We start from the raw sequence: 14964 nt of genomic DNA, 5'->3' as shown, positions 1-14964 counted from the left end.
TTTTTTTTTTTTTTTTTTTTTTTTTTTTTTTTTTTTTTTTTTTTTGAGACAGAGTCTCACTTTGTTGCCCAGGCTAGAGTGAGTGCCGTGGCGTCAGCCTAGCTCACAGCAACCTCAAACTCCTGGGCTCGAGTGATCCTTCTGCCTCAGCCTCCCGGGTAGCTGGGACTACAGGCATGCGCCACTATGCCCGGCTAATTTTTTTTTTTATATATATATATCAGTTGGCCAATTAATTTCTTTCTGTTTATAGTAGAGACGGGGTCTCGCTCTTGCTCAGGCTGGTTTTGAACTCCTGACCTCGAGCAATCCGCCCGCCTCGGCCTCCCAAGAGCTAGGATTACAGGCGTGAGCCACAGCGCCCGGCCTAGTAATGCCATTTTTGAAAGGCTTTTTCAAGAGTTACCAGGTTTATGTGCGAAGAGGAGTTCAATTGAGATAAACTGAAATAGAAGCGATGGCGCTAGGAACCAGAGTCTGGGTAAGAGGTCAGGATTTAAAAATGGATATGATAATGCAAATTTCGTAATTATCTGATTCCCTGAAAATGGAGGAGCTCACCAAAGAAGTAATCATAAAGTGAAAATAAGGGAAGACTAGGAACAAAGTAGCATAAACAGCTTAGGGTCAAAAAAAGGTCAAAAAGCCAAAGAGTTTTAAAAAAGTTTTTATTAGATGAATACCATAGATTGTATCACATCAGATCTATAGAAAGTAAATATATCTTAATTTCCTTTTGCCAAATGGTTCATTTCCAAAACACTTCAAAAACTTCATAATGTCCACAGATATTTCAAATAATTGCTTAGAAGAATACTGCCTCATTGTCATATCTTGTAAATGACTTAAACATAATAAATTTGAAATAATGAGATACAATTTATCCTTCATTATCAAGCCCTGGAAAATATTTCATTACCTGAACAAAAATTCCTTATTGGGTGATTTTTTTAGTAACCATTCTATCTTCTTTCAAGCTAATTTTGAATATAACTACATAATATAATGAAATTGGTTAAAATGTACAGATAGATTAGTGGGAAAGTCATCAAATTAAATATACATTATACATTTTATAAATCTAGAATAAAATTTCAAATTATCTTGCACAGTAATATTAAATTCAGCAATAAATTGTATGTGGATGATTTGGTAAAATTAGTGCCCCCCAAAAAGAAATAGAGCAATTCTCATATATGCTCACACACAAGATAAAAGGCAGACAGTTTTGCAAAATAAAAGCAAATATCAGCATGTTCTAATATTATAGAACAGATTTAGATAAACTCTAGCAAGATGCAATTTTGATTGGAAATTTCCAAAAACTGCTGGCATTGAACACTGGTCACATTTCAGGTACGTAGTTATATTGGCTGGGCTATTCTTTTTTAATAGCTATCACACACATATACATACACATTAAAAAATATCATCTCCATAAAGTGACATTTCAGTTCATGTTTCTTGTTCACAAGTAGCAAAAGAACACTGAGCTCTCCTTTGTGGAGAGCAAAGAGTGTCCTTACTCTTTGGGGATAAAGTAAGCACTCACGTAAGTTAAACCCACCAGAGTTATATGTTTTTCACTAAAAAAAAAGGATTGCATGAAATTTCTGTTTTAAAAGGTAGCAGAAAATTAATCATTAATTTTGATGGTATTTGAAAACTGTAGCTACGTTATTCCTTCCATTTATTTTCATAAAAAGTATACCTGACTAGTGCAGCTAAAGAGAGCTGATCGCTAGAAGTTTTTAGAGGTAATAATATGAATTGCTATTATTTTATATTATATAATATATATTATGTGTATATATTATATCTGTATATACAGATATCACTAACATAAGCAATGCAGAAACAAATGTTCAGCTAATGCAGAAACAAATGTAAACCTTTGCATGAAAAAATGGAAGGGAACTGAAGGCATGAATTTCAAAATAGTGATACTTTTATCTTGGAAAAATTATATTAATCTTTTGACAAGCTCCAATGTAGAATTTTGTTTGTTTTTCTATTTTTAAAGTTCACATAACCATGATTTCTTGACATTTTTTTATAACTATAGATTTTTACAATTTAGTTTTGAAAAGATTATTGTTTTACTTCCTAAGTGAAGGATATAAAATAAATGTTTTTAATAATCATATTTGAAGTTGAATTCCAAACACAATCTAGCATTTTCATACTGTGACCTTCACTGCTTACCATTCTTACTTCTCACAGGGATAAAATCAAGCTGGAGCCATCAGGAATGCAGCTCTGGTGTTTTTTAACCAGCCAGAGGCCACCACTTTTACCCAGGTTACCCAAGCAAGTTGTACATGTACAATCACTTTCTAAATAAATTTTGACCTGCCTGCATGCTACTCAGCTATGTTCCTTCCCCTGCCATGGCAAGGAAGTGCTAGACTTGTCCAGCTGCTCTCTGCTGAATCGTGTGACACATCACAGCATGGTCAGGCAAGACGGGCAGTCCCAACATCGTATTTAATTCTGCTAATGAGTTTTCAGTTTAGGCTTTCAGCCTTTTAAAATCAATAATTGCATGCTCTATAAGATTTATAATATCTATTTTAAAAACATGGTAGGAATGTTTAAGGTTCACTATAGTGAAGGACTTAAGAGAGCATGCATTTTTTATTTCTCTGCTTTTATTTCATTATAATAAGACCACACTTTTGTTGTTGATTCAGCCCTTATAAGTAAATTGTATTACCAAAATGAGCCTCACAGTGGTTTTTTTTTTCTGATAGTACTGCCATTTTCAGGTTATTATATTCAGATCTGTGAATATAATTTTCAACCTATCCAATTCATGTGCTCCAAATGGAAATATTTGCTTTCATGTTTTGGGGGAAATGCTCTGTAAAAATGAGTAGGGTGATCATGAGTTTTTGGAGATGAAGGGCCATAGTCTGTATGTATTTGGGCACCACATATCTTGGATTTTTATGTATTTAATAGCTTAGGAAAGTTGTCATATGTCTGCAAAACCATAGTCATCATTGTAAAGTAATCCAAAGAAAGCATCATGATATGGGGGAGGAAAAATTTATTGCATCTTGATCATTTAGCTATTGGTCTACTATACCTACTTTTGATTTGGAATTTTCATGATCTACATTAATTTCTCTCTGAATATTCTACCCAAAACTGAGCAGGCAAAAAAGAGACTTGGAAAGTTTACAATTTTTGGTTAATATTTATTAATTATAGTTTTATGAGGAGTAAAGGGCATCTCCCAATATTATTGTAGATTTGTGGATTAATTAAGCTTTTAGTTTATTTTCTTAACACAACTTTCTCCTGTTAATAATCACTGCTTACTGAAATCTCAGCCAGAGTGCAGATTCTGGGAGGGAAAGCAGGAAGCCAAAATGAAAAGTTCATAACTATTGAGTAGTTTTCAAGGCTTTTGGTGGAAAAGAATATCTAATTAGAATTCGGGATGGTCTCTAGGTTTAGTTTTTATACATACTCTCTTCTTCCTTAAAGATTATTGAGAATTAGCTATAGAATGCAATGAATTCAGGAATTAAGTTATTAATGAAAAACAGAAAAAAAAAATACAGTCCCTGGTGATTTGTGCAATTTTTACTTAGCATTGACTTTCTTAGTTTTAGGAGTAAAACAACATTGAAGAAAATCGGATTTATTTTTCTTCACAAGCAGAATAGAATTAAATAGTACTGGCAAATTATTATATACACCATGTTTACAATAAGATTCCCTCCTCCTTTTCAAAGTCTTTATGGAAACTTTGAAAGTGGATATTTGACTAAAGTTCAGAGCATGTGCCTTTCTGGAAAAAGTGCCCTGCTCTGTTTTCAGAATCTGGAAAGCAATGAGAGAATGGCCCTAGCTTTCAATTTCTCCATTACACTGCCAGTGTCTTTCAAATGCTCTTTGTGAAATTAAATGCAAGGCAACTCTTCTAGAGACACAGATGAGTGTGTGAATTGTCATTTTAAACCCATCTTGACCTTTAGAGAACTATCTTGGTGCTTTAGTGTACTTCTGTTGAAAAAAATCCAATTAAGGTTAGTTCAGATGGGAATTTTTGTGTCCCTTCTTCCAGATAAATGGCCTTTTTCTTTTGTCTTCTTGATGCCCTTTTACCCTACTCTTCAACTACAACATAATTCTTTATAGTTTCACATACGATGTTCTTATTAATATTAAGGCTATCTTAAAATGAAAAGAATACCAGACGTGTTGTATACTTAACATGTATTGAGGTAAACTAGATGGTGCTGGTTTATATTTTTAACTATTTGATAAGTGGTCAGAAAAAAAAAAAGCTATTGGTTTTCGTCTTGTTCTTCCTGCCTTGGACAAGCAACCAAATGGCCTCACTGTGTGGCTGCCTGTTCTTCAAGTGAAATGTCACGAGTCAAGATATGGATATGCATATCCAAAAGACCAGACTAAGGCCCTGATAGTATGTGGCACCAAAAGACTTTCTGTCTTCTACTAGCAAGATAAAATCCAGAATTTTTGAGAAAAAAAAAAAAATGGCTAGATTTTAAAGGCAATCTGTAATGGCTGAATCTTTTGTTTTGCCTCTTGAGTCACACAGCAGTTTGTGAGAGTCACACATTTGATAGCTGATTGAAAATAAATGAAATGTGAGCGCATTTCAGTGGAAGTAGGCCAGTTGCTAACATTCTCTTCTACCTCTGAAAGTTAAATTTCATTATTTAATTGGATAAAAATCAAGAGCAATATTCATCATATGGGAGAATTTCTGTATAAGGTCATGTTAGTAGAGGGGGGAAATGGTCTCATGGCCTTTTTGGGTGTTAATTCTATCATTTCTTATGTTGAGATAACCCATTCTTCTGAGTGGTATTTGTAGTTAACCTTCATGAAAACCTCATATTCAGGTACCATGTCTTTTGAGAACATGGTTCTTGGATCAGGGTGCAGCTTCCACAGCATTGCGCCGGGCTTCTGCTACAGCCAGGCATGTTTTCTGCGGCTGAATTCGGCCTGGAGAATGTTGCATCTTAAAACCTGCTTTCCAGCGTGCATTTGTAGAGCATAAGCCATCATCCCTCTGTAGACCCCGTAGTTTCTACAAGGGATGGAAGAATCTAACTTCTAAGTGCCGTAAAATATCAGAGGGGTAGGGAGAAAATAGTACAAGAAAACAAGTTTGAACTTGTACTATGTGGTTTTATATAGAAGCTTTCTATTGTTATGCCTATATTCCCAATTATATTTTTCTAACTACTTCAGAACAAGTATTAATTTTGGTTATTTAGTATAGTCATCAAGTTTCTTAATATGGTAAATTTTGTTTCAGGTTTCTTTGCTTTTTTTTTTATATCGTTGTAGTATCACAGCTATGGCAATATAAAGAAAGTAAGTTATTCTTTATATTTATCATTGGTTACTTGCTTTTAAATCAGTTATATGCTTTTAAATAAATTTGGAAGTCATTTTGGTATGGCTATGATAAGATGTATCACAAACTTCCCTTGACTAGAGTGTGAATACCAAAGTTTTGAACGTAATTTAAAAATGTTTAGGTTATTTAGATTATATCAATGTATAGAATTAGTATAGATATGTATAAGAATGTATAAAATTTCAAATGCTTAAATAGTTTTCCAGAGTGTAAATTAGTGATTTAAAATTGCAGCAGTAAACTTCTCTATGTATCCAGTGACTACAGCATATCAGGCAGTATATCATATTGGTAAGTTGATGTAATTTAATAAGAGCACAATTCACATTTTAATTTGTAAATATAGGTAAATTCACAATTTTGGAAATGTTACATAGTTGACACAATATTTTCACAACTCCATAAAATAAAATATATGTACTTTTCTGTGATAAAAATGTGGCCTATGGAGTTGGAAAATAATGTAGTACCATTTCTGACAAAGAATATTAAATCATGACTAAGCCTGGTTCTCCAACTTGGGAGAGTTCACTTTACATCAACCTTCACAGGGAAGGAAGCCTCCCATAAATCCATTTTTAGTAAAATGAGCACTGTTTTACCATCTTCTAAGCTTTGTTCACAAGGGTCATTGGGCTTGAAAACACTTTGCCTGTAAGACACCCTCTGAACATTCCTTGAAAAGCTTTCCAAAGCCTAAGTTAAAAAAGCTTATCCTTACAATCAGAAAAACTGGACAACCATAAAGATTCTCCATGTAAATGGTCCCTACTCCTTGGAGAAGAGCAGAAAGAACGCAGGATTTTTTTCCTTGTCTATTTTCAAAAGACATGTTGTGCCTCATAATGCCAGGGAGAGAAAGCTGAACTAACTGAACACTGTCCCTCTCTACTTTAAGATGTATAAATGCATAACCTCCAAAGCTTTTAGAATATTGAGATTATTTATACACAAACTGTTAAACACATTCACAAATGTTTATAATCTAAAGGCTATATAAATAACAAAAATATATCAAGAGGTCCAAACCTGGTAAACAATTAATTCAATTGCTATTCAGGTTAGTGGCTATTATTACTTATGCTGTGAAGGGTTGCTTTAAGTAGTATTTGTATTTAAATATAAGACATCTGCAGAATATATGGTAGAAAACTATGTGAAAAATTAAATATTTTACAGTTATATTAGCAGTGGTAAAATGAGAAGTGAAGGGTGAGTATGTTTTCTAAAGTCTTCAAATGGGAAAGTATATGTGTATATGTGTGTAGACATATATGCTTATATTTTTCCCTCATATCTCCTTATTGAATGTCTGCTAATGTTTAGAGAAACACTTTGGAAATATATGTTTTTACCATTAAAATAATAATTTTAAAATAATTTAAAATAATAATTTATCATTAAAATAATAATAATAATTTCTATTCGGTAAGAAAATGCATTTTCTAATACAATTAGATAGATTAGACAGGGCTAGAATTGAGTTATATATTAAAATATAGCAATGAAATTATCTAAACACTAAAATTCTATCTATAAGAGTAATATAAAAATATATTCAATCACTTAGTCACTCCTCATGAACTCAGCATAAATATTTATTTTCTATTCTATATTTGTGATATACTGGATCTTTTGTGTACATATTATGTGAGTATGTGTGTATGTACTTGGTATATGTGTATGTATGTATATACGTATATGTATATACATATATATTATTTATGGTAGTATTTGGTAAAAGGAAACAAGTATAATGAACTAAATGTTTTATAAAATTTAGCATGGAGAAATCATGCAAGCAAGAAAGGCTTCATGGAGGAGGTGAACCATGATCAATTTCAGAAAAAGTTATTGAGCTTGGATTAGCCCAGAGAAAGAAGAAGAAACATGAAGCTTTATATATCCTCAAAATAATTTGGTTTCTTACTAGTGTTATTTATGCAGTGAATGTTCTTGCTGTCACTCATCAAAAGTCATGGTGTTCAACTCATAAACTACCAGAGAAATTGGAAGAGAAAAGTTAGTTCCTGAGACCAAACAATTATCCAGGGTTTTCTTAGTTATACCAGAAGCTGCTACAATTCTACCCAGAAGCAACTTTCCTATGTCTTTCTTAAAATAATAAAGATATCCTGTCGGTAAGAAGAAGGAAAATCTTAGGAGGAGAAAATATTTTGGCCAGCCATGGTGGCTAGCGCCTGTAATCCTAGCACTCTGGGAGACCAGCCTGAGCAAGGGCAAGACACCCCATCTCTACTAAAAAAAAAAAATAGAAAGAAATTAGCCAGGCGTGGTGGCATGTGCCTGTAGTCCCAGTTACTCAGGAGGCTGAGGCAGAAGGATTCCTTGAGCCCAGGAGTTTGAGGTTGTTGTGAGCTAGGCTGACTCCATGGCACTCTAACCCAAGCAACAGAGTGAGACTCTGTCTCAAAAAAAAAAAAAAAAAAAAAGAAAGAAAGAAAATATTTTGTCTTTCCCATGTCTCCAAAATGTAGAGGAATTTAATGGTAAAAACTCTTGTTCTATGATGATACTAAGAACCATGAGCCATGAGCATATCCCATACTAGGAGGTACTATATTGTAAAATCATAGTTTGACTTAAAGTAATTTTCACAACATACTTAATTGGATATGGTTAATGTCACCTTCAAAGTAACACCACAGGCCGGGCGCGGTGGCTCACGCCTGTAATCCTAGCTCTCTGGGAGGCCGAGGCGGGCGGATTGCTCGAGGTCGGGAGTTCGAAACCAGCCTGAGCAAGAGCGAGACCCTGTCTCTACTATAAAATAGAAAGAAACTAATTGGCCAACTAATATATATAGAAAAAATTAGCCGGGCATGGTGGCGCATGCCTGTAGTCCCAGCTACTCGGGAGACTGAGACAGAAGGATTGCTTGAGCCCAGGAGTTTGAGGTTGCTGTGAGCGAGGCTGACGCCGCCACGGCACTCACTCTAGCCTAGGCAACAAAGCGAGACTCTGTCTCAAAAAAAAAAAAAAAAAAAAAAAAGTAACACCACAGAAAGTATCATCTGACTACTACTCTTCAAGTAGTTCACATTATAAATTATTAAATTATATTTACATTATGACTTCTACAAATGAGGAATTTTGAGTCAAATTCCCCCAATATGACCTGAGTTTAGGGAGTCATTTAGGTCTTTTTAAAAATAGCACATTAACTCTTTTAGAAGACTAGAGCAGAGTGACCCTAACACTTAGCTACCAAAGTTAATGGGGGCTTTGAAACCATTAACATATCCATGTGCTGTTCTTTCATCCTAAAAGCTTTACATTATCTAGGTTGTGCTGTATGTCATGTCTTGGCATCAATTTTCATGAAACATTGCACATTCATAATGTCTTCCCAAGTGATCTCAGAGTACTTATTAGATATTTATTCTTATAACATTAAAGTGGCTCTTCTAGCCATGTGGCATGTCACAATGATTTATTTAAAGGAAAAATCCACAGCCTGATCACATGCTGAATTCAGAATGTGCTCCTAATGAAAGTCTATACAGATTATGGACAATGCCATTTAAGAAGAAATTTCCATTTCATTTAAAATTCTTTGGCAAGTATTGAACCCAGTTATGCAGTTCAAAAAAAAGGAGAGAGAGAGAGAGATCCATCATTTTTCTGCTAGTAAAGTGAGAAGAAAATTATGTAAGCCAGTGAAAAATATAGCTCAAAGTTGAAATATAATGACTGTGACTAATGTTAATGTGCCACTCTTCCTTTCTAAAATTACAGAAACATGGACAGTACTTAGAAACAACTGGTAATGTGCTTTGCCTTCTGAAAATTTCCATCTGAAGAGGGGGAAATTACAATTTGATATGATGCATTTTAGTTAATATAATCATTAGTAGATGTCAGCATACTACTTTTATCAAACTATTCTTGGTTTGGCCTGAGGTTATTTTCAAATACAAAACAGAGATCAAAAAACAAGTTAATCCATACAATCCATCCTTTCCAAATTACCCATGTTGAATGTTATCTAACCTTTTGTCTGAATCAGGTCAGTAAGCCACATGAATAGTAGGACTTTATGTTCAATTTTGAGTACACAATTATCAGTAACATTAATGGAGTCAAATCTATCATTTTTATCATTTTTGACACTATGACAGAGCGTTTCCCAATTAGTTGAATAAAAGGGGAGAAAAATCACATCTTTAAAATGGAATTTTATTTCCAGAAATTAAATGCAACCAGCTCATCTGAAGGAAGCACAGTTGATGTTGCTCCACCCCGAGAAGGTGAACAAGCTGAAATTGAACCTGAGGAAGACCTTAAACCGGAAGCTTGTTTTACTGAAGGTAAATGAGCTCTAAGGTGATTAAATGCAATCTCCCGTAGTTCTTTACAGAGACCAAATATACCTCATTTAAAGAAAATGTTTAAAAGAAATGGTGAAGGCATATTTATCTTTGTTTTCCTCTTTTCTTTTAAAAAACTAACCTATCTGTATTTCCAGATTGTACTATAGCAGTGACTATGCCTGGACAATTAAGATGATGTGATATGTTTTGTGTTTTTTTTTTCCCCTCATCTCCTAGAATCTGAGGAAGCTGACCCTATAAAATAAATGACATTCTGGAATGTCATGTCATTGATATTGCAATCCCTTCAGAGCTCCTTGGCAATGGTGTAATTTGATTTATAGATGCTGCAGTAATTACATTCATCCCTTACAGTTTCAAATGTGGTTAATTTGTGCTGTGGCCAGAGCTGTTTTGAGATGTCGCTGTGTTGTAGAGCCTGGGCAGGGGGAGCACTAGTTGTCCTCACAGCGACCAGCATAGCGTCTTGCACACAAATCAATAAATGCTTATTAATCCAATGCGATTTTAATCTAATATGAGTAGTAGCTCAGAGAGTTCGAGCAGAAAAGCGGATGGAAGTTAGAAATAATATGAAAGCTAGGAGGAAGAGGACAAAGGAATAAGAGACAATGACTGACAAGATGAGTCATAGGTGTGACTAAGAAAAGCACTGAGGCTGAAAATAAATTAGCTCGGGAAAATTGACAGTGGCTGATACCTGGGAAGACAGCAGGATTTTCTGTGCATGGAAAAGAAGTAAAAATACAAGATCACATCAAAATATGAATAAACACGAACATGTAGTTTGCCCCAAACCTGAGAGAGGTACCAGGACACTGTTTCCATCAATGGCCTTGAGGTAACAAGAGCCTGTCTGGTGTTGAAGAACGAAACTCTTTTTACTTAAGTCAATCTAGGTAAAGTATTTCTGTGAATTCCAAGTAGCTTGCTTTGAGTATATAAGTCTGAGAATTTAGTTATTTTATAAGAGAGATGCTGAAGATAACTAGGGAAAGAAGTAGCCATTTACCCTGGGAAATGGTGAACTGGCACTGGGATGGGGGGGGGAAAGAAAGTTTATTTTTTTCCTCTTTAAGATTAAAATATATTTTTCTAATTTATTATATTTGATGTTTTTGTTTAGGATGTATTAAAAAGTTTCCATTCTGTCAAGTAAGTACAGAAGAAGGCAAAGGAAAGATCTGGTGGAATCTTCGGAAAACCTGCTACAGCATTGTGGAGCACAACTGGTTTGAGACTTTCATTGTCTTCATGATCCTTCTCAGCAGTGGTGCTTTGGTAAGTGAACTGCATCTTGGCAAGAATCAGGTTCTAGTGGAATAACTTATTCTCCAAAAATACCAGCAAGCGTACACTAACTTTAAGAATCAAAAGAGGAGGCATATTTGTGTCTTGCAGAGCTTGGCACCCAGAGTTTAACTGTACAAATTTCAGTCTAGAACAAATCAGAACCATGAAACAGCCAGATGGAATTTCTCATCTGGTGTTTATCTAACAGATGTTTTCCTCACTGAGACAAAGTTTTCAGAGACATGCTGTAACTACATTACCTTCCCTGTCAAATCTATCCAGTTTTTCCCTAATAATCATATTAACATTTATGGACTAAAAGTGAGTTTTTTTTTGTTGTTGTTTTCTTTATTTGTAATCAACTTATTCTGTCAAAATAAGGCAGATCATTCAGGGAATCACAGAAAGTAATGTTGGAATAGGCCAACCCTATTCCTCATTAACAGAGCTACTAGTTATTTTCTGAGTTCATATTACTTTACTAAAAGCATGTCTTTACACAGTAAGTAATCGAGATACAGACTTCTGGGTGAAAAGTGGGGAAGAAAGCATGTACAAAATCAATAAAGACAGTGATATCTTCCTGCCAACATTTTTCACAGCTAGTTTTAGTCTTTAAGTTTTGCTAATGGTTATTGTTTGTGGGAAATAGCAATATTTATCAAATTATTGTTTTGTACTCAGTATTATACTAAGAAGGTTTTTTTCCAAATATTCAGAGGAGGCAAGCCATTCAAGTAAAATAAAATATTCTTGATTCACAGGCATTTGAAGATATATACATTGAACAGCGAAAGACTATCAAAACCATGCTAGAATATGCTGACAAGGTCTTCACCTATATATTCATTCTGGAAATGCTTCTCAAATGGGTAGCTTATGGATTTCAAACGTATTTCACTAATGCCTGGTGCTGGCTAGATTTTTTGATTGTTGATGTAAGTACCCTGAATGATTTTTATGAATTTATTTTTAAAAGAGGCAAGTTGACATTTTATATATTTCTATGATTAAGACCTTGACTTTTTGAGTACCTAGTTTCACTAATGCTGACATAATTATACAGTTGGTTTTTTTAAAAAAAAATTATAATAAATGCCACAGTGAGGAATGGCTCATAGAAAAGAGTAAGGGAGATCCTAAAAATGTGGACTACGGTAAGAGAAAACACATAGGGAGAATTGTTCTATACTACAAGCAGAAAGCTCTTTTTTTCTGAAAGTTAAGGACCTCAGGTAAGGAATAGCTAAACAATCTATAATTGACAAATCTAAGCACTTAGCTTATTAACAGTTCAATTAAAAAAAAAAAGCCTCCAGGAGGCAAAATCAAGACAGATTTGGGGCCAGAAATTGTGGGAATTGCACTTTAATCCCTTGCCAGACTACATGTGACTAAATAATATTAAATGAATCTATTTACTGTATTCATTCTGCCACCTATCCACAGTGACAATAAAATGCATTTACATTTTTAAATCAGTTGTTGGATATCCCAGTAGCTAATCAGATATTTACCAAATAGAGTTAGGTGTAGGTCTGTTCTGAATCTGATTACCCTGGGGTGAGTAGTCATAGGAACATTCTCGGTTATGGAATCTATCTGACTATTTTCTTAATTCCAAATGATGGAGAAGCACTAGGGCAAAATGACAGTCTTCTGGTTCTTTGTAGTCTGTGATATTCCATTGCACAAGGCTTCACAGTCTCCAACAAAACAAGATGCTTCAAGCACTATCTCTAGCCGTTTCCTAGCAATCATAAAGCACTTTATTTTTAGCTCTAACACTCGCCAACATGAATCAATGATTGCTATGCGTGTGCATTCATTCTTTTTATCATTTTTAACAAGTCTGAGTCTATCCAAATTCTACTCACCTTCCTCCCACACATACATACTCATAATTCTATAACCAAAATGTGTTTAACCCTTTAAATTGATAAGAAATCTGCTGCCAAGTAGCTTTTAATAGACCAGAAATGACTTTCAATTTCCATGGCTGGCCTTTCATGAATAATAGAGATGAATTTTAATATTGCTCTGAAAAGCTGTCTGGAAAAGGAAGTTTAATATTTTCACATTCTGTGGCTAGAATGGACCTTAAGGAATATCTAGACTTTATTCTAAACATTAGGAAAGTGAAGTCTCAGTTTAAATAATTTTCCTTAGATAGCACTGCTACTTAATAATAAAATTGACACCAGTGTCCAGATTTCCTAATTCTTAATTCAGCACCCTTGAAGATTGCCTGTCTAATCCAGTATAAATGCATTAGTCATAATAGATAACTGTGTGTGTGCATGTATGTGTGTGTATCAGACTGGCTTTGAGATTTAGCATTTAAATCTTCTTAAACTTTTCAGAAGGTCAAAAAGATACTATCTTTCTATGAAAAAATATATATGCTATTCTATAACTACAAAAACTATACTGTAGATGCTGTTGTTGACCACACAATGAACTAAACCCATAGTTTAATCATTATTTAAAATTTATTGAAAAAATCATATTTCTTTTGGTCCTTAAGGATTTTTGCACAAATGTCATCCCTGAGAAAATTTGTCTGAGCATCTGTCATAACAACTTCAAATTTGGTGCTAAACTATCCTACAGTGCTGATGTATTCAAAACAAACTCCAGGAAAAGATTCAACCATCATGAAATATTTATTGCCCACAGGTGATTTCCACTTAACAAACAGCACAGGTTGAATGGAGATGCTTGATGTTTGCAGCTGTGGAATCCTGTTCCCGGCTTACGCAAAGGCTCATTAGAATCCGACCAGCTGCTCTGTTGAGGTGAACAAAAGCAGCACAGGGACACTTTATGATCCCAATACGTATTTCCTATTGCCAGCAAGCTCTAGAATCTAATGGTTCCTGCCTTGGTTCTTGACATTTGTTGCTGACATCGGCATCCTCAACAATGAAGCTAGATTGCTATTAGTAGCAGTATTAGTAGCACAATATGATGCCTGCCACTTTCTAAGCACTTACTGTGGGAATGCCACTAATTAAGACCCTTACATAATAATGAAAATTACTACTCCTGATTTAATGCTTAGTGTGTACAGGTGCTACTAAAATCACTTTACACATGTTAACTCACCTAATCTTCAATATTCTATGAGTTATAAACAATAAGTAGTCTCATTCTATAGATGGAGACTCTAAGGCAAAGAGAAGTTGTTAGTCTCCCAAGTTAACATAGTTTATACATGGCCAAGCTGGATTTTGTACCTACGTAATCTGGCTCTAATGACCATCTTTCTAACCTGTACATTCCAAACTTAATTATTTTAATAGAAAGTATTAAAATTATAATTTTAACTTTAATAAAATTATCTTTTAATTATAAAGTATTTATTCTTTTTAACAATCCTATGATGATGTGCCTTATTATTATCTCTATTTTGCTACACGTTTTATCTCTATTTTGCTACACGTTTTATCTCTATTTTGCAGGTTTAGAAATGTCATATGGCTAGTAAGTGGCAGAGCTACCTCTATCCAGCACTAAGCTCTTTGCTCCATATTTTGCAGTAGGGCACAGATCTGTTTGGTATATTGTGTTGAACTAGTCAAAGAGTTCCCACATGACATTCTAAAGGTGATTGCCTATAAGTGGTGGTGGATGAAAACAATGAGATGGCTCTTTGCTAATATGTACACACCTGCTTTGCATTTTAGCTGTAACTCTTATGGAGACAATTAGATTAAATTAAAAGAACTTTGAGAGAAAGGAACTGAATAACTATGGATTGTTGTCATTTCACATCAATTTCTGATCTCTCTCTAGATATACTTCCATGGAAACAGTCTAGTATGTAGTTTAACTTTTCCAATAAATTATCCTAGTAGGAATGATTCACTTTGTCCATTTCTTGGGAAAATTTAACTCTCT

At 34.3% G+C, this 14964-nt stretch overlaps 1 protein-coding gene across 3 annotated transcripts in view; it reads left to right on the top strand.

The window, feature by feature from the left end:
- The window catches only part of SCN3A (sodium voltage-gated channel alpha subunit 3), a 120441-nt gene that overhangs the window by 83616 nt on the left and 21861 nt on the right, over window positions 1-14964 (top strand). For all 3 annotated transcript variants that reach the window (XM_012761182.3, XM_012761180.3, XM_012761177.3), the window contains exons 19-21: window positions 9624-9744; window positions 10895-11049; window positions 11826-11999. In XM_012761182.3, the coding sequence (XP_012616636.1) occupies window positions 9624-9744; window positions 10895-11049; window positions 11826-11999 (450 nt within the window). The remainder of the gene's footprint in view (window positions 1-9623; window positions 9745-10894; window positions 11050-11825; window positions 12000-14964) is intronic.

This window comes from Microcebus murinus, chromosome 8 (genome assembly GCF_040939455.1).
Source record: "Microcebus murinus isolate Inina chromosome 8, M.murinus_Inina_mat1.0, whole genome shotgun sequence".
Taxonomy (NCBI): Eukaryota; Metazoa; Chordata; class Mammalia; order Primates; family Cheirogaleidae; genus Microcebus; species Microcebus murinus.
This window is presented reverse-complemented; position numbering and strand designations above follow the sequence as displayed.